This window comes from Rhodotorula toruloides, assembly GCF_000320785.1.
Source record: "Rhodotorula toruloides NP11 unplaced genomic scaffold Scaffold3, whole genome shotgun sequence".
Taxonomy (NCBI): Eukaryota; Fungi; Basidiomycota; class Microbotryomycetes; order Sporidiobolales; family Sporidiobolaceae; genus Rhodotorula; species Rhodotorula toruloides.
Genome location: NW_015622963.1, coordinates 43,481 through 61,467, shown reverse-complemented (window position 1 = coordinate 61,467; position 17,987 = coordinate 43,481). Strand labels below are relative to the sequence as shown.

At 60.6% G+C, this 17,987-nt stretch overlaps 7 protein-coding genes across 7 annotated transcripts; 5 read left to right on the top strand and 2 right to left on the bottom strand.

Moving 5' to 3' along the window:
* Window positions 1-683: 683 nt before the first annotated feature.
* Window positions 684-2,584, top strand: RHTO_04591 (DUF805 domain membrane protein; the record flags this gene model as incomplete). The annotated part of the gene is made up of 3 exons (XM_016418256.1): window positions 684-724; window positions 834-1,671; window positions 1,727-2,584. 3 exons carry the CDS (start codon window positions 684-686, stop codon window positions 2,582-2,584), a joined length of 1,737 nt encoding a protein of 578 aa, XP_016275532.1.
* Window positions 2,585-2,991: 407 nt separating this feature from the next.
* Window positions 2,992-4,868, top strand: RHTO_04590 (DUF2235 family protein; the record flags this gene model as incomplete). The annotated part of the gene is made up of 4 exons (XM_016418255.1): window positions 2,992-3,339; window positions 3,522-3,770; window positions 3,827-4,602; window positions 4,667-4,868. The coding sequence occupies 4 exons, from the start codon at window positions 2,992-2,994 to the stop codon at window positions 4,866-4,868; spliced, it is 1,575 nt and encodes a 524-aa protein (XP_016275531.1).
* A 182-nt stretch (window positions 4,869-5,050) lies between these two features.
* RHTO_04589 (peptide-methionine (R)-S-oxide reductase) lies at window positions 5,051-5,985 on the bottom strand (the record flags this gene model as incomplete). Its single annotated transcript, XM_016418254.1, has 5 exons — window positions 5,051-5,154; window positions 5,219-5,353; window positions 5,414-5,486; window positions 5,549-5,614; window positions 5,755-5,985. 5 exons carry the CDS (start codon window positions 5,983-5,985, stop codon window positions 5,051-5,053), a joined length of 609 nt encoding a protein of 202 aa, XP_016275530.1.
* Window positions 5,986-6,947: 962 nt separating this feature from the next.
* RHTO_04588 (mitochondrial inner membrane translocase subunit TIM44) lies at window positions 6,948-8,706 on the top strand (the record flags this gene model as incomplete). The annotated part of the gene is made up of 7 exons (XM_016418253.1): window positions 6,948-7,307; window positions 7,376-7,507; window positions 7,566-7,819; window positions 7,875-8,214; window positions 8,273-8,362; window positions 8,419-8,628; window positions 8,686-8,706. 7 exons carry the CDS (start codon window positions 6,948-6,950, stop codon window positions 8,704-8,706), a joined length of 1,407 nt encoding a protein of 468 aa, XP_016275529.1.
* Window positions 8,707-8,993: 287 nt separating this feature from the next.
* Window positions 8,994-9,879, bottom strand: RHTO_04587 (uncharacterized protein; the record flags this gene model as incomplete). The annotated part of the gene is made up of 6 exons (XM_016418252.1): window positions 8,994-9,017; window positions 9,079-9,312; window positions 9,378-9,400; window positions 9,463-9,600; window positions 9,660-9,795; window positions 9,859-9,879. 6 exons carry the CDS (start codon window positions 9,877-9,879, stop codon window positions 8,994-8,996), a joined length of 576 nt encoding a protein of 191 aa, XP_016275528.1.
* Window positions 9,880-10,252: 373 nt separating this feature from the next.
* Window positions 10,253-13,993, top strand: RHTO_04586 (hexosaminidase, glycoside hydrolase family 20 protein; the record flags this gene model as incomplete). Its single annotated transcript, XM_016418251.1, has 18 exons — window positions 10,253-10,539; window positions 10,599-10,723; window positions 10,807-11,053; window positions 11,168-11,264; window positions 11,325-11,370; window positions 11,471-11,534; window positions 11,623-11,664; window positions 11,750-12,086; window positions 12,191-12,263; window positions 12,350-12,467; window positions 12,526-12,630; window positions 12,689-12,772; window positions 12,832-13,026; window positions 13,088-13,167; window positions 13,235-13,577; window positions 13,640-13,666; window positions 13,729-13,867; window positions 13,925-13,993. The coding sequence occupies 18 exons, from the start codon at window positions 10,253-10,255 to the stop codon at window positions 13,991-13,993; spliced, it is 2,478 nt and encodes an 825-aa protein (XP_016275527.1).
* Window positions 13,994-14,260: 267 nt separating this feature from the next.
* Window positions 14,261-17,512, top strand: RHTO_04585 (uncharacterized protein; the record flags this gene model as incomplete). The annotated part of the gene is made up of 12 exons (XM_016418250.1): window positions 14,261-14,535; window positions 14,619-14,641; window positions 14,712-14,792; window positions 14,879-15,318; window positions 15,380-15,541; window positions 15,606-15,650; window positions 15,729-16,166; window positions 16,232-16,307; window positions 16,368-16,525; window positions 16,580-17,193; window positions 17,304-17,402; window positions 17,461-17,512. 12 exons carry the CDS (start codon window positions 14,261-14,263, stop codon window positions 17,510-17,512), a joined length of 2,463 nt encoding a protein of 820 aa, XP_016275526.1.
* Window positions 17,513-17,987: the final 475 nt, after the last annotated feature.

The window sequence follows — 17,987 nt, the reverse complement described above, 5'->3', positions numbered from 1 at the left end:
TGCCCGGACTGGCTTCCGTCTCCACTTCGCTTCGCCAGGGGCCCCTCGTCGCCTCGCGCTCTCCTCCAGCTTGCCAGAATCGCTTCTTACTGCGGAGCGACGGACGACTGTCTGCTGCTCCCGCGTCAACTACAGCAACCGCATGATGCTCCACTTCGCGCTTTCTAGCGAAAGCTGATTTCTCCAGCGCTGGGTCAGCGTGGGTCAGCGCTTCCTTCCAGCACGTCCTTCTCTCTCGCCGCCGCTCTCCTCGTCTCGTCTTCGACGTTTCGACTGGTGGACGCATGCTGTGGTGCTGTCGTCGTGCTAGTCTTGCGACAGGAGAGCAGGACCACCGCGTGCTGGGCTCTTTCGCGCGAAGCACGACCCGAGTAGACCGCTGCAACGTCGCGCATCAGCCTCGGTCGAGTCTCTCCTGGGCTTTGACAGACCAGCGAAGGACGTGAACGCCTTGAACGAACGAAAGCGCGAGTGACAGCCATTTGCACCTATTCGCTCGACCCTCTTCGACCCAAGACCGTCTCACCGCTGTCGATCCGGACCCTCGCTAACGGTCCCGCTGAGCTATTCGAGCTGCTTTGTTTCTGTACCGAGCTTCTTCCCACCGCTTCACGCCCCCTGCGCCCTCAACAACCACCTCGCACCGCCTCATCTCCTTGACGACACCCGGTCGAAGACAGAGGATGCAGAATGAGGCGGATCTGTATACGCCCAGGACGTACAGGTGCGCGAGCGTCACCCAGACTAGCTTGCTGAACGACGCTGACCCGAGCCTCTCTTCCTCCTCCTCGCCCCGACCCTACGCAATCGATCGACTCTTGCTCCGCCCACAGCGCGACCGACTTTGTGATCGGCCTGTTCATCACCCTCGCCGCGAGTCTCACCAACGCCCTTGGACTGAACATCACCAAGCTCGACTATACGCGGCAAGAAGCGCTTCCTCCCTCTCAGCGCAGACCGGACTTCCTTCGCATCTACTGGCTGCTAGGGCTAGGGCTCTACATCGCCTCGCAAGTCGTCGGTTCAACCCTCGCCCTCGAATACCTCCGCGCGGAGTACGTCGCACCCCTAGGCTCGACCTCGCTCATTTTCAACTTCATCTTTGCCTATCTCCTCGTCTCGACACCCGTCACGCGCCTCGACATCCTCGGAACCGTCGTCATCATCCTCGGCGTCGTCGGGGTCGTTGTCTTCTCCAACATCCGCAAAGAGACGCCCGCCATAGACGCCGAGTCCAATCTCTCCCTCTCGTTGCTCAAGGAGATTTGGGGTCGAAGCGACTGGATCGCGTACCTCGTCATGCTCGAGGTGGCGACGATCGCGTTGTGGTGGTTGAGCCGCATCGTGTTCGAGGTGTGCCAGTCGCGCGTACTGGACGAGCGAGGAGACGCAGACCGGGATGCAGACTTGGATGCGATGGTCGGCGGTGGAGGCGGGCGTCGAGTTGCGAACCCATACGAAGGGGAAGGATGGGTCGGACGCGTGAAGAGCTGGCGAGACGGATGGCACAAGGCCCAGGGAAGGGCGAGGAAGGTCGTCAAGCGTGCGGTGCAGAGGTGGAGCGAGCCGAGGCCGGATGCGAGCATCAGGCAGCTGTCGGCGTTTTGTTGGGCCGTCACCAGCGGGCTGTTGTCGGGTCAGACGCTCATCCTCGCCAAGAGCGGCGTCAAGGTGCGTTCGCCTCTCACACTGGCTTGAACCGCATACTGACACGCCTATTGCACAGCTCGTCACAAGTGCGATCCAGCACAGCGACCCGAACGAGCCAAACCAGTTCTCCTCGCCCCTCACTTGGCTCATCGTGATCCTTCTCGTCGTCTGCGCAATCACCCAAGTCTACGCCCTCAACCTCGCCCTCAAAGCCTACGACTCGACCTTCGTCATCCCCGTCATGTTTGCAACCTACACCGTTTCGGCGTTCCTCAACACCCTCGTCTACCTCGACCAGACGAAAACCTACCGCCTCTCGATCTTCCTGCTCATTTGGGTCTCGATCGCGATTCTCATCGCCGGCGTCGTCATGCTCAGCATGAAGAAGCAGCCGAAGCGCACTCGACCCGCACGATCAGGCTCGACCGCCTCGCCTGTTCACGGTCGCAACCCGTTCGACGACCCCGCCGCTCCAGACTCCTCAGCCCTCGACTCGCCTACGAAGCCTGGATTCGCGCGCGCGTACACCGGTGCAAGCGGAGATGTCGAGGCTGGTGCCGTGCCCGAAGCCGAACCGCCTGTCCTGCGCAAGGGACAAGGCTGGTGGGCGAAGCTGTTCGGCGGGTTGCCAGCCGACGCTGCGACGTCCGCACCGGCTTCGACGCCCGATATTGAGCTGTCGCAGGCTGCGCGGCGGAAACAAGCCGGCGTTGAGCGGCTCGACGATGGGGACTCGGTGCTGGCAAGCGAGCGGACGAGCCAGCGCGGGGCAGAGGAGCTCGAGATGGATGATGTTGATGGGTTGGGACGGTATGCGCCTAGCGTGAGGAGCTCGGTGGGCAAGCCAGGGGAGGAGGACGACGACTTTGGCGAGTTCGAGAAGGCGACCGGGGCGGAGCGGGTCGACGATGACCAAGGGCGGCATCGTGGCTAGATTGGGGTCATCGTGCAGGAGCAATGCACACTGTATCACTGTCATGCACGATCACAACAGGCAGTGTTCGTCTTTCCGTCCGCAACTCCTCCCTCTCCCTCGTACTTCACTCTTCCTCACTCCGGAACCCCTTCGCGCATTCCAAGGACCGTCTTTCCTGTCGCCCAGCCTTGTCAGCTGCCACTGGCACGCTCTTGACCAACGATCACGCGCCGTTCCCGTTGGTTCGGATTTTCGTCGACAAGGTTGGCGCTCCCGTACGCCCGCTCTTGACCTCCTGCGGTTCAGCTGTTGGCTTCGTTCGCTCTCTTTGCATGCTCAGAAGCGTCGCGCACGCTCGCCGCACCATCATAGCTCGTCCACCACCCTCCGCGCACCTTCCGCAAGCTCGTCGCTCAACTTCCAAGATGTCCTTCCCTACGCCTCCGCCGCCGCTCGAGACGGCCCCATCCTACATCCGCTGTGCTCCTGGGTCGAAGCGCGTGTCCCGCCGCCGAATCTGCCTCTTCCTGGACGGAACGGGCAACTCGTTCGGCTCGAACATCACCAACCTCCCCATTCTCTTCTCCCTCGCGAACGAAGACCCGACCAAAGCCCTCCTCTACTACCAGGCCGGCGTGGGAGAGACGATCGCGACGCATGAGGCCGGATGGATGCCGAGCAAGATCTACCAGAAGGTCTCGCAGATTATCGACGAGGGAATCGCGTACTCGCTCGGAGACCACATCTGCAAGGGCTACAAGTTCCTCATGGACGTACGTTTAGCTGTCGTTTCACTCGCTTCAGGCGGAGAACTGACCATTCTTCCCGCAGCGTGAGTTCCGGCCTCCTTCTCCTCTTCCTCTTCCTCCCCCGTCCCTCCGCTCTGCAACATTTCGGCTCAATGGAGAATGAACATCAACTCCTCTAACTGTGCCGCTTAACCGCAGACTACCAGCCCGGAGACGAGGTCTTCCTCTTCGGTTTCTCCCGCGGCGCCTTCACCGCCCGCGCCCTCGCTGGCATGCTCGAGGCCGTCGGACTGCTTCCTGCCGGCAATGAGGAGACAATTCCGCTTGCCTTCTCGATCTACAAGCGCAAGACGGAGACAATTCTCTTCCAGTCTGGCGAGCAGAAGGAGACGGTCGCGCAGGGCTTCAAGCGTACGTTCTCCCGCGAGATCGAGGTCCACTTTGTCGGCGTCTGGGTGAGTCGCTCCTGACGCTCTACCTCGTCTTGCTCTGACCTCGACCACTTGCGCAGGACACCGTCTCGTCCGTCGGCAGCATCATCCCGCGTACACTTCCCTTCGCTTCCGGCTCCTCCTGGATCCACCACTTCCGCCAGGCTTTTGCCCTCGACGAACGCCGCGCCCGCTATACCCCTCAGCACTGGATCGGCCCTGCGGCGCAAGCGGACCGCGACCACTCTGCTGACGCGCAGCCTGGGCACGGTCACGGCGGAGACGAACGACCGGTCACAACCGTCAAGGAGGTCTACTTTGCCGGTGCGCACTCGAACGTCGGCGGCGGCGAGTTCCCCTACGACGGAGATCACTCGCCCGCTCTCTCGCACCTCTCGCTCAAGTGGATGGTTCGCGAAGCTGTCGAGGCCGGCTTCGAGCTTGACACCTACAGCGTCAGCACGTCGCCCATTTTCGGTCCGTTCGTCGACAAGGCAAGGGAGGCATTGCGCTCGCTCGACAAGTACCCCGACCTCGACGCCTACCTCGACCGCACAATGGAGAACAACCCCGAGGCGAACGAGCTTATGGCTGCGACCGTCTACCTCGCAGCGCGTCCCTCGCCACAGTCGACTGCCGACGCTCTCGCTCCTCGCGCCGACCACCTCTCCTTCGCGATCGAGGAGAAGCCCGAAGAGGTCAAGGACAAGCTCAGCTTCGGCGCTCGTCTCGCCGACTTCTACGCCCGTATCAGCGCGAGGGCGATGACTTCGTTCTGGTGGCTGCTCGAGATCCTGCCCACGATCAAGGTTGCGCAGCGGGCGGATGCTCACGGCAAGAAGAAGGTCTCCTTCTGGTGCGTCTGGACCCCTCCGCGTCTACTTCTTCCTCACACGCTCACTCTTCGCTTCCCTTTGCAGGCCCAACTTCGGCCGCGGCCGCATCCTTCCGTCCCACCCCAACTTCCACTACTCCGTGCTCGAACGCATGTCCGCCGCGCCCGCCAAGCTCGCTTCCGAGCCCGGCAATAACGAGAACGTCCCCGAGGGATCCCAGGGGTACAAGCCGCATGCGAGGTTCAGGGAGGGCAGGGGGATGAAGGACGTCCGCTTCGTCGAATAGGGAGACGTCGGCCTTCCTGGGTTTGTCCTCGCTTGTCTTGGGTCCTTGGTCGTCAGTAGTCTTCATCTGTAGCTTTCCTTTCGCATCGCTTGTGTCGTATGTGCATAGAAATCCGTTCCAAATGTCACCGTATGCTACAAGATTGCCTGCCAGCTTGCCTTCTCGTCCCGACGCTGTCCGGCTCAAGCCTTCGCCTTCTTCGTCGGGCCCTCGTACTTCATGTCCTTGCTCAGGTCGAACTTGATCGACACGCTGTTGACACAATGACGGGCGTCCGTAGGAGTATCTGCGTCCGACAAACTGGTCAACTGAGCTCGGATCCTCGTCGAGTCGTGAGTGCAGCGACGCACCGTAGCCCTCGCCCTTGAAGATATGGCCCAAGTGGCCTCCGCACCCGCTGCAGGTGATCTCGATGCGCTCCATGCCCCAAGAACGGTCGACGTGCTCGTCAACGGCCCCTGGGATCGCGTCGAAGTAGGCGGGCCCTGCGGAACGACGCAAGTGAGCTTGTGAGGTGAGAGAGCAGCGGAAAGGGAGAGACGCACAGCCGCAGCCGGACTTGAACTTGGTGTCGGCTGTGTAGAGCGGCTGACCGCAGCCCGCGCATTCGTAGACGCCCTGCGCATAAGTACAGCGTCAGAGAAACATTACAGGCGGACGGCAAAATCTATCGCACGCACCTTGCCAGGGTAATGCTTGTCGTACTCGCCCGTCCCTGCCATCTCGGTGCCCTTCTCCCGCAAGATCTGTATGCGCAGCAGGGGGCGCAAGGTCAAATGAAGTGCGCAGGGCGCATTGGCGGCGAGATCGGAGGTAAAGGCGAGGGTGATGTCAGCTTCTTGCCACCCTCGAGGATGAACTGGGGGAAGGAGAAGCGACGACGCACGCGGAACTGCTCAGGCGACAGCTTCATGCGCCATTCCTGCTCCGTCAAGTGCGTTGGGTACTGCTTCGAAGCCATCTGGAGCGGGAATGAGTGGAAAGAACCCAGGTTGGCGCGGATCGAAGGGTTGGCGATGAGGAGAGCGGAGGCGAGGACGGTGGTCGATGCGAGGACGGCGGTGCGTGGAGAGCGTGCGAGAGTCGAGAAGAGTGTTGTAGCGCGGCGTGCGAGCATCAAGCGTGACAGAGCGAAGGTCAACAGAGTTGCGAGAGCGGGCGGTGAAGGCGAACTCGGCGGAAGCACCTCTCTTTTCAGGCTTGCCAGGTGTAGACGCAATCTGCACATGCTCTTCATTGCGGGGACGCTCGCCGCAAGCGGGCGGTGAGAGTCGAGGAAGAGGGAAGTCGAGGCATGAGGACAACTTGCTGTCCAGCTCATGTCCACGCCCACTTAGCAGATCCGGTGTCGCCCATACCTCGCCGAGTATCGAGTGCTTGCGGCAGACGTCGGCCAGCGGGGAGGATGTGTCGCTGTGTAGGCAAGGTCGACCGTTTCCCTCTAGCGACCCGTCTTCATCCTCGGCCGAATCAAACGGATGGTCTGCAAGGTAGCGGGATCGCTCCTGCAGAAACTTCCGTCAGTAGGGCGTGAAGGATATCAAAGGAGAGTTCGGCGGGCGAAGAGCGCAACAGCAGCCGAAGAGCGAGAGGAAGTGAAGAGCGGTCGCGGACTCCTGCGTAGCGACTAAGGCCGCCTCCGTGCGCGCAAGGCTAGTCAGCTTAAGCGAGCTGGCTCGTGGTCGTTGTACGCTGGTCACCGAACGGAGTAGCATCGAACGAAGGAGACGTTAAAGGGGAGAGCGTCGCAAGGCGAGTCCCGCAAGTCTCCCAGCTGCGCGAGCCTGCTCCGCGGCAAGCGCCTGTAGCTTCTTCGTGTTTCTCGAATGCCCCTCCCCGCCTGCAGTACAATCCGTCCGCAATAAATAGGCGACTTGACTCCGGGAGGGACGGTCCGGCGCGAGCATACGATGCGGGAGAGCGGGAGCTGCACGAGGTCAATACAAAAGCCTTGTGAACACTTTCTGCGAGCCGCTCGAGCCACCAGAAGCGAGTCGTAGCGGCGAGCAAGATGTCGAGGAGGACAACCCCGGGGGTCGCCATCAGCCACTCACCACACCGCCTCCAGTGCTATTCAGGATGAAGCAGGCTGCCCAGCGAACCCTGCAGCAGGCAGTGCGCACCGCTGCGCCCCGACCAGCCGTCTTGCGCGCCGCGCGGCCCATCGCTTCGACTTCGGCCGGTCGCCCCTTCTCGTCGACAGCGTTCCGGCGCGAGGAGAAGAAGGACGAGGCGGACGACAAGAAGAAGAAGGAAGAGCACCGGGACACGACCGTCGAAGGGCGCTCGCCCGTCCAGGCGTTCATCGACGTTTTCCGCGATGAGCTCCGCAAGAACCGCGAGTGGCAGGACTCGGTCAAGCAGCTCGGCGGAGAGGTCAGCAAGGTCCAGGACAGCGAGGCGATGCAGCGCGCAAAGGCGATGTACGAGCGGGCGAGGGTGCGTTCTCCTCGTCTCCCTCTCGGCAAGTGCACGATGGAGGGTTAATATCGTCCGCTGTCTCGCAGATGATGTCGAGCATCAAGGAGAACCCTCGACTTGCCGCTGCTGCTGCCGAGCTGCGCAAGACCGGCCACAACGTCAACGACGCCGTCAGCACCGCCCTCAAGGGAATGGAGGAGACTGCTCTCGTCCGGACGGTGAGCGCATTCGTCGGTTCTGTCCCTCTCCATTCAATGCTAACAATGTTCTTCGCAGCTCTCCCGGTCTGCTCGCGCCGTCGGATCAGCCGCCTACACCGCTTCCGCCCCGATCCGCGATACAGAAGCGTACAAGGCCGTCGCAGCCGAGATCACCGACCTTCTCGACAACGCAGCGAACGACATGCAGCACGGCGGGTACATCGACCGTGACGCCAGGCGGAGAAGGCGGGAGGCACGGCTGGCCAAGATTGGGCGGAGTAAGGAGGCTGGAATGGCGGCGAGGAAGGTAAAGGTCGAGGAGAACCCTGAGTGCGCATCATTCATCCGTCAGCGGGCAACACCAATGCTGACGGCGGTCTCGCAGAGCCGGCGAGTCGGTCGTCTTGCATGCAACCGCCAACGCCGAGTCTTCCACGCCCTCCCGCTTGCCCAAGCCTCTCGCCGACGCTCTCGCCTCCTGGTCTCACACCTACGCCGAATCCGACAACCCCTTCATCGTCATGTCTCGCTCGGTGACGGGCACGATCGGACGATTGTTCGACGAGACGGAGACGGCAAAGGTTACCAAGTGGGTCAAGGAGATGGATCCGTCGTTCACCCAAGAGAGTTTCTTGAGGGAGCTGAGGGAGTACATCGTGCCGGAGCTTGTCGACGCATACGTCAACGCCGACCAGCCCATCCTCAAGCAGTGGTGCAGCGAGGCGGTACGTTGCGCTTTCTCCCGCTTGACTCGCTCGAAGCTGACTCTCCCCCCGCTCGCAGACCTTCAACGTCCTTGTTGCTACCCTGCAAGGCTCTATTGGCCCCTCGCTCGTCTCGGAGTCTCGGGTGCTCGACATCCGCAACGTTGACGTGCGTTCCTCCCCTCCCCTGATCCGCTTCGCCTACTCACGTATGTTGTTTCGCAGATCATGTCCGCCAAGATTCTCGAGAACGACGTTCACGTCTTTGTCGTTGCGTGGCGAACGCAAGAAGTGCTCGCTTACCGCGACATCAAGACGAACGAGGTCACGGTCGGCGACGAGAACAAGATTCAGCAGGTCGGATACGTTGCGGTGCTTACCCGTGTTGAGGAGGAGCTTGACAATGAGGAGACCGGCGGATGGAAGGTCATTGACGTGCGTTGCGTTCGTCCCGTTTTTCCTGGTCGTCACGCTGACCGCTTCTCTCCGCAGATGGCTCGTCGCGCCGCCTAATCCGTCTCCTCTTCCTCCATCGCACTATACCCATCCCTCGACGTCCCAAAAGAGCGGCCACGCCCGTCCAAGTCACCATGTACCACCATCTCTCTCGGTCCCTTGCATTCGCTCGCAGTCACCCACCCCACTCTCTCTCTCTCTCTCCCACACTCTACCTCCGTAGCTCGACACGAGCAACGTTACGCAATAGAAGCCTTCGCGAAAGGCGATCGGATAAAACAGGAGAAGGTTGCTGAGTGAAACGAGCGTGTATGCGAGATCCAGGAAAAGGGAAACGGCGAATTCTACACACGCTGCGCTGCTTTGCGCTGTTGCTCGCAAGAGGCATTAGTGCGCTCGTTCGACAAGCAGGCGGAGAAGAGAACTCACCATCCTCCTCGCGGCCATCTTCCGCCTCTTCTCGACCTCCCTCTCCCACGCATCCTCCTCTTTCCCAACACTCCTCTCCTCATTTCCAAGCAACGCAGCTCGATCGGACCTCGCGAAGCTACGCTGGCGTGACGAGCCGAGCTCCATCATACTCTGGTCGTCGACGCCGCCAGAGGGGCCGCCCATCCCTCCGCCGCCGCCGCCGCCGGACATGTTGCGACTCCAGCGTTTGCGCTGAGGGCGTCACGGAGGGTTAGTAAGGACGACTGGAAGAGGAGGAGGGGGAGAGGCGGGCTCACATCCCAGATGATCCAAACCGCAACTGCCCGGTCCGAATCGTCAGTTCGCCGTCCCCAATTCAGCAAGCAGTGCAGTCGAGCTCACATCCAACGAAGAGACAGTAGGGCACAGTCACCGACACCCAGAACTGAGTGTTCATGTTGGCCAGCGAAGCTTTGATCGAGTTGAGCGAGGCATTGGCGACGTTGAAGTCGATGTAGCTCGAGCGGATACCCATGATGGCTGTGTCAACAGGAAGTTGGGGTTAGCTCGAATGTAGCCAGCTGTCGAAAGGGACGAACCGATCACAACGAGGAGCAAGTCGATGATGGCCAACCACCGCCCGCCGTAGATCGCGCATGGGATGGGCGCTAGAGGTGTCAGGGAGACGAGGGTCGATATGACCTGCCATGACTGCGTCGCGAATTTTGCGCGATTCTGGAGGACGAGGAGGAATGGGAAGGTCAGACCCGGGGAGCTGGAGGAGGGGCAGGGACGCACGAAGCTGCTCTGGCCCGACATCGTCAGAGCGGGAAGGAGAACGCAAACCAGCAAGTAGGCGAGAAAGAACAGCAGAGCATTCCGTCGAGAGGAGAGAGGAGCTGAGCAGGAGGACAGCATCTGTTCGGCGAGTCCGCGGACCAGGCGAGAGCGCACAAGTCACGTTGAGTGGGACCAGACGAGCACGTCTGTGAGCCTAGGATCCAGCCAGAAGACGAGACGAGTGCGAGAGCAAAGAGGATGAGGGAGAGAAGCGCCGCTCGTGAACATTTCGAGCGGGACTACTTTGGAGAGTAGTGACGTGTTCTTTACGCCCCTGTCTTTGAGGCTGTACACTTCTCTTCTCCACTTTCGTAAACCGCGCCGACGTCGCCTTGATTCCGCTAAGTCCAGCATGGCATCGCAGGCGTCGCCGCTCGCCTCGCTCACGCAGACGCTCCCTGAGCCCATCCAGGTCAGGCCAGCGGTGCCAGTCCGCACGGCGTCGTCCCGCACGATCCCAGGCAACTCGCGCTCGACTCTGCCCCGGATCCACCTCGCCATCCCTTCGGACGCGCTCCCGGACGATGTACAGCAGGGAGTGAGGGAGATTGCGAGGGAGGCGGTCAGGGAGAACGTCAGAGTCGTTGAAGGGGGTGCGGGACAGCTGTCGGGACAAGGGTCGTGGGTGTGGACAATCCGGTGCGTTCCCTCATCCTTTCGCTTCAGGAGTCAAGCTGACTGTGCTGTTTGCGTCGCAGCTTCGAGAAGCGCGACGACTTGCGGCCAGGAGCGATGGTGATTGAGTGTTCGCACGACGACTTCACGACTTTGCCAGACGGCGAAGAGTTCAGCATCAAGGTGTCCTACAATCGCCCTATCGAAGGTGTGTATCTGCTCATCGTGCTATCAGCTGCGTCGCGACGAGAGAGCGAGACGAGCTGACTCTGGCGGACCAACGACTTGCAGCCTTCCGTGCCCTTGGACATATTCTCGGCATTTCCCGTGGCCTCGCAACCTTTTCTCCTCACTCTCCTACATCCTCATCCTTCCCTTCCGCCTCCGACATCCCCGGATCAGGCGCAAACACCCCGATGGACACGGACGGCACTCCTGCGCCCGAAGCGAACGGTTCGAAGGGCGGCGAGATCAAGTGGACGGGGAACGTTGGTGCGCAATTGAGAAGGGAAGAGGAGTGTTTGTTCGAGACTGTTGGGTGAGTCGGGCGGAAGGACCGAGGACGACGCGAATCTTCGCAAACGTCTCTGCGGGCGCACGGAAGCGTCTTCTCGCAGTTTGGGCATTCTACTGACGACTTGTTTCCCTACAGAGTCATGATCGACTGCTCGCGGAACGGCGTCCTCCGCGTCGAGCGAGTCAAGACGCTCCTCCGGCATCTCGCTCTCATGGGCTCAAACATGCTGCAGGTGCGCGCAAGACTGTCTTCGTCGCTTCGCTTACGAGCTGACGGTGATGCGGCATCACAGCTCTACTGCGAGGATACGTACCAGATCCCCGGCGAACCCTTCTTCGGTGCGTCTCGTTTCTCAGCTGTTGCGGAGCAAGCGTACACTTCGCTTGCTCGCCTACATAGCCTCGAACTCGACGCGCAACTGACTATCCATTTTGACAGGCTACTTCCGCGGCCCCTACACCGAGTCTGAGCTGCGCGAGATCGACGACTATGCTTTCACGCTGTGCGTTCCATCCTTCCGAAGACTCTGCCCCGCAAAGGCCTCGAGCCGCCTAGGGGGTGCGGGTAGCTGATGTCGAGTGGACGTGCAGCGGCATCGAGGTCATCCCCTGCATCCAGACGCTCGGTCATCTGTGAGTCCTCGTCAATTCCGATTCATCTGTTTCGCTTCTTAGCGAAAGCAAGCTGATCCTCACCGGCGACGCCTTACCGTCGCAGCGGTCAAATGCTCCAATGGCCGAAATACGGACACCTGCGCGATACGGCGGAGGTCCTGCTCGCCGAGAGCGAGGAGACTTACGCTTTCATCGAGAAGGTCAGCTATCTTTCTTCTCGCTATCCCGGCTCATCCCCTTCGCGAGCGAAGTGTGCGAGCAACCTGAGGGTATGCGAGAGAGTCAAAGTGGCTGACGCTCCGATCTCCCGCTCGCAGATGATCCGCTCCATCTCCGGCCCGCTCCGCTCGAAGCGCATCCACATCGGCATGGACGAGGCGCATGGTGTAAGCGAAGGACGGTACCGGCAGATATTCGGATACAAGGACGGGACGCAGGTGGTGAGTCCTGCCTTTCCCTGGCTAGGCGAGTCCAGCGTGATGCAGTCCTGCCTGGGCGAGACGTGTGAGGTCTGACGTTACTGACGAGCGAGTCTCGCTAACAGTTCACGGACCACCTGCGGCGAGTCAACAAGATCTGTGTCGAGCAAGGCCTCAATCCGATGATCTGGTCCGATAGTACGTCGCTTCCTCCCTAATTGCTCTTTCGGGCGCTTCCTCCCTAATTGCCCTTTCGGGCGCTTCCTGACGGCCTTCTCGCGCAGTGCTCTTCTGCCTCCCTGCCAAGAACAACCAGCTATCGGGCTACTACGACCCCAACTCGGTCGTCACTGCCGAACTCGCCAACTCGATCCCGTCCGAGATCGAGACCGTCTTCTGGGAGTGCGTCCTCCCCTTTCGCGTTCACTGACGAAACCAGCTGACGAGTGATGCGGCGCAGCTACTATCATACCGACTCGCGACCTTATACGGCCAAGATTGCGCAGCATTGGCAGCTGGCGGGCAAGGCGCCGTGGATGGCGAGCGGCGTGTGGACTTGGTCGCGGTAGGTTGCGCTTCTGGTCCTCTCGGACGGCAAAAGCAGCTGACGCTGGCACGCGCAGGTTCTGGACGGCGCTGCCGTTCACGTTTGCGACAGTCAGGGCGAGTATGAAGGCAAGCAAGGAGGCGAATGCTGGCGTCAAGCAGTGCGTTGAACGTCGTTTGCCCCCTTCTCGCTGGATGCTGACACTGCGGACGATCGCAGCACGATGTGCACAATCTGGGGCGACGAAGGAAACGAGTTCGACCTGTACTCGGCCCTCCCCGGCATTCTCTACCACTCGGAGCTCGCGTACACCGCGCGAGAAGTCGACGAAGTCGATGCGGCGCTGTTCAGGCGCAAGTTTGACGGGATTGTCGGGGCGGACTTGGACGACTATGTTTACGCGAGCAAACTCGAGTGCGTCTGGCTTCCTCGCTTCGCCTTCGACGATAAGCTGACAGAGAGATGGCCTACCCAGCGACACGCAGCCTGAAAGTCAGCCCATCGACGCTCGAACGCACTACACGCCCAACATCTCGAAGTTCTTGCTGTGGGAAGGTTAGTTCCGTTTCTCCTCGTTCTCCCTTATCCCAATCCCTTGCTGACGCTGCTCGACGACCTGCAGAACCTTTCTTCTCGTTCCTCTCGCCACAGTACCGCGGCTTCGATCTCGAGCACCACTTCTCCGCCCTCGCCTCGTACCTCGAGCAAGCGCTCTCGACCGACTTCAGCACGATGACGCGTGTCTCGCTCCCTCACTCGATCAACGACTTCCCGCTCAACAGCCGGCTGCGACTGCCCTACCTTCTCGCGAGCGTCCTCAGCCTCAAGTGTCACTTGAGGGAGAGACTTGTCACGGCGTACAAGAGTGGAGATAGGGAGGAGCTCGAGGCGCTCGGAGGGAGGGAGCCGCTGAGTCGGATGCACAGACTGCGGGCGCTCGCGAAGGAGCTGCATGACCAGCACCGGTTAGTCGCGTGTGCCGCGGCACTTCAAGGGGTCGCCTCGGCTGACGCGCTTCTTTCCTCAGCGAGAACTGGTTCGACATGTACAAGCCGTGGGCCTGACTTTACAACGCCCTCCATTCTTGAAGACCGCGACTGACTTGTTGCTGGACAGGTTCGGCTGGGAAGTGCTCGACCTCCGCTACGGCGGTCTTGAGGCCCGCCTTGAGACGATGCACCAACGCTTAATTGCCTACCTCGACCCGAACGACACGAACGTCACCAAGGTGGAAGAGCTCGAGGTCGAACTTGAGGTGAGTCTCGGTCGTCCCGTCAGGGAGGTTCAGCCGCGCTCACCTCCTCTTTCGCAGACCGTCTATCCCAACTCCTGCTTCCTCATGCTCGACTACTCTCGCGCGGCTCGCGCAACCTACATCTAGTCCGTGCCAGCAGCAGAACGTCGCCGGCTCCTTCCGTCCCTGCTCCTTACATCACGCCGTCCGCATACCCTGTCTTTCGTCCTAGATCCGCATTCCCTGTTCAGTCTTCGTCGTATACACGCCTTACAAGTCACTTGTATCCCTCACGATTGTGCGTACGCTCGCCGGACGAGGTGTGCACCGCCTTTCTGCTCAACCACGCTCTCCTCTGGCTTCCGCGCTCGATGTCTGAGGACCGGCCAGAGTTGCTACGCTTTGCTATCCCCTATGGATCAAGCCTGGCATGGTCCGCGAATCCTGCTTGGGGACAACGGCTTCTTCACCTCATCAACCAACTTCCCGACTGCGAAGCATCTGTCCTGTTCCAGCGCAGCGCGGCCTTGCCGAAGGAAGAAACAAGCGACGAAGAAGCGCGTGCTGTCGCAGATCACCGACCAGCTCTTCGTTCTCGTGTCGTCGACAGAGGGAGGCGTTTCGAAGGAGGCGCAGGTCAACGCCGAGCAGCAGAAGCTGGAGAAGAAGGTGGGCAGTCAGTTGGGCAGGTATGTCGCTCTCGAGAAGTCTGCTGCGGTACCACATGCATAGCGCGTCTCTGGACAAGCTGACTTTCTCATCCTCACGACAGGCTTCGGCAGGAGGCGGCGAAGGGTAAGTCGATCCGATTCATGCGGTCTGTCAACATGTCACCGATTCCCACGCACTGCTGCCACCGATACAGGCAACAAGGACGATGCGGAACTCGCCACTCTCTTGATGCGATTCGACCGTGCCGACCAGGAAACTGCTAGCAACGTCAGTAGTGCGTTCACAGCAGCCGTATGCGCTCAACGGATTACTGACCACCCTGACATATCCTCCCGGGCATCTCGTACCTCCCGCTTCCAGTCTCATCGCCGAAATTCACCTCCCAAGTCTCGACAACTTCCGCCAATCCTCCCGGCCGTTCACCCACATCTCGAGGGAAAACACGCTCCCGCTATCGTCGTCAAAGTCGCGCTCTGCAAATGCTGTCTCCGCCCGCTATCGATTCTTTGCCGAAGTTTTCTTCGTCAACTCGCACCGCTACGGAACCTGCGCGCGGCACAACCTCCGATCGACCCCGTCGACCGAATAGGCATCGCGCTAAGGATGCTACGCTGTCGCCTCAGACGGCCGCGGTTTTCTCGGCGTGGAGCGGTACTTCTGAGAAAGTGCCTTACCACCTCTCGCTCGACCTCAAGCACCGGAGCATGGAGGAGAAAATGTGGCTGAAGTTCTTGCTGGAACGCCCGAAAATGTGGTTTGGCTTGGGCGTGGACAAGCAGGCGCAGGCTCAGATGGAGACGGTAAGCATTTCGCATGCCCCCTTCCCGAACAAAACTTGCGTTGACATCGGCATCCTCGCAGTTCGCCAGGTCAATCGCTCCGTTCTGCCAGATGAGGTGCAGCCTGCCGACGCTGGAGTACCTCTACAATAACTTGTTGCCGAGTTGGGCGCGGCAAGAACTGGCCGGCAAGGAATCGACTTTCGCCATCTTGGAGGCGCTTCAAGATGTCGATGACGTAGAAGTCAGTGATCGTGTGGTGTATGAACGTTGAGGCAGGAGTTGACCCTGGTTTCTGTCCCTCGCAGGCGCTCAAGGCGTGGATCGCGGCGAAGCATGCTCGCCAAAAACAGGTGCTTCTTCGCCTCTCATCCTCCCTCGCTTTCGGTATCGGAGCGTGGTGTGGTTTGCGCTGACACGCGTTTACTCAGCCACTCGACTCGCCCGCCGAGCAAATCGCGCGGGACTTGGCGGGACTGTCCCAGCTTTATCCGGTCACTGAGGCGAACTACCGCACGCATCTTGCCGCCCTCGCACCCTTGCTCACTACTCTTGGCGGCCGTGGGTCCGGCTCTGCAAGTCTGAGCCATGATCCAGGCTTCGACGGGTCAACACAGGTTGAATCGCTCTTCTCGACTATCGGCGCCTTCGTCGAGACCGAAAACGTCGACGTCAATGCGCCGGAAAACACGCTCTTCAACATGAAGAGGTTCACGTACTCGGAGACCATCCCGGACCCGACCACGACCGCCCTCGAAGGCGACGAGGCGCAGATCTTTACGTCTCTCCGACCGTCGAAGGAGTCAGCTCAACGAGCGCACGTCGTGGCAAATCGTCCAACGACAAACAACCTGCGCTTTCGTGTTAAGGTGAACCGACGGCGACGCTTGAGCTTCAAATCGCACGAGTTGCTGTTAACGCTTGGATCCTGCAGATCTACCTCATCCTCATCTCCGGGATGGTTGATATCGAGCGCTGGCACATACATCATCCGTCGAACCTCTTCTACTGTGCGTCTTTCGTCTTTTGGCTACAGCTTTCATGCGATGACGGTGTCCGTCGGACGACAGTCAAGAGCGATCTTCACGCCGACTGGGACAGCCATGAGCTCCTGATCACGCCCGAAATTGACTGGCTGGACCTCGCCGTCAAGCGCGTCCGACAGTTGAACGAGGAGCGGAAGCGTCTCGCGGACAAGAAAGAGACGCTCTTCCCGCTACCCCTCTTCGTGAGCCTGAGCGCTTCTCTGCAGTACAACCAGTCATTGACGTGCCCTGTGCAGGGAAACCTTCCGCAACTCGAAGTCGAACTCGGCCGACCATGCCGCTTCGCTCTCTACTGCCTCAAGCCCGACCCGAGGTACCCGACGTCGTTCAACAAGTTCCTTCCGCCCTTGCCCGGCTCCGACTTCGTTCGCATGGTCCCTTATAGCGCGCAGCATTCCGACGGCCTCTTCCGCAATTCTTCAGGCGAGATTATCGAACCCGAAGCTTTCACTCGTCCATCCCAACCGTGGCACCATCGCCCCAACCCCTACCTATTCGCACTTAACGCCGCCGCAAAACTCCTCGTTCACAAGGGCAACACATCATCCGCCACGCTCAAGCCGGTCCTTCTCTGCCTCGAACTCGTCTCGCAACTCTTCCGCTTCGCGCCGACCGACGCTCCAGCCGAGCCCGCCTTACCGGCCGACATGGCCCTCTCAGATGAGCGCGCGCGGATGTGGGCGCAAGACATGCAGAAGGTCCGTACGCCCGCGAAGACGAAAGATGCGGGACGCTCAAAGAGTTCGGGGAGTAGGGGGAGAAGCAAGGACCGAAGTGTTGCGGCTGTGGTGGAAGTCGAGCAGAAGCAGCCGTCAAGCGGCGCGGAGAGCCGGAGGCTGGTGTACGACGGGTAAGGTGGCGCTGCAAGACGAGCAGGTTGAGCGGGACGAGCAAGTTGAGCGCGGTGCGCTTCCTTCGCCTCTCTCTCGCTTTCAGGACGTACTCACAGTTAATCCACAGCGTGTCTGACTGTTGTCGGGCGATTGCGGTTCCCAACACGGTCGTCCCCGCTGAACTCGTCAACTCGATCCCGTCCAAGACGGAGACCGTCTTCTGGGAGTGCGTCCTCCCCGCCTTCTCCACTTTCTCCATGCGCGAGCTGACGAGCAAAACGCAGCTACGACCACATCGACTCGCGACCTTATACGGCCAAGACCGCACAGCATTGACAGCTGGCGGGCAAGGCGCCGTAGATGGCGAGCGGCGTATGGACTTGGTCGAGGTAAGCAGCACGCTCTCTTTAGCGCGTCGTGTGGAAAGTTAACGCAGCTGGCGGCTCGCAGGTTTTGGACGGCGCTGCCGTTCGCGTTTGCGACGGTTAGGGCGAGCATGAAGGCAAGCAAGGAGGCGAACGCCGGCGTCATGCACCAAAGCTTGATCGCCTACCTCGACCCGAACGACACGAACGTGACCAAGGTGGAAGAGCTCGAGGTCGAACTTGAGGTGCGTCTCGGTCGACCCGTCAAAGAGGTTCAGCCGCGCTCACCTCCTCGTTTGCAGACCGTCTATCCCAACTCTTGCTTCCTCATGCTCGACTACTCTCGCCCGGCTCGCGCAACCTACATCTAGTCCGCGCCAGCAACAGAACGTCGCCAGTCCCTGCGATTCCTCCCATCCTCGCTCCTTCACGCCGTCCGCACACCC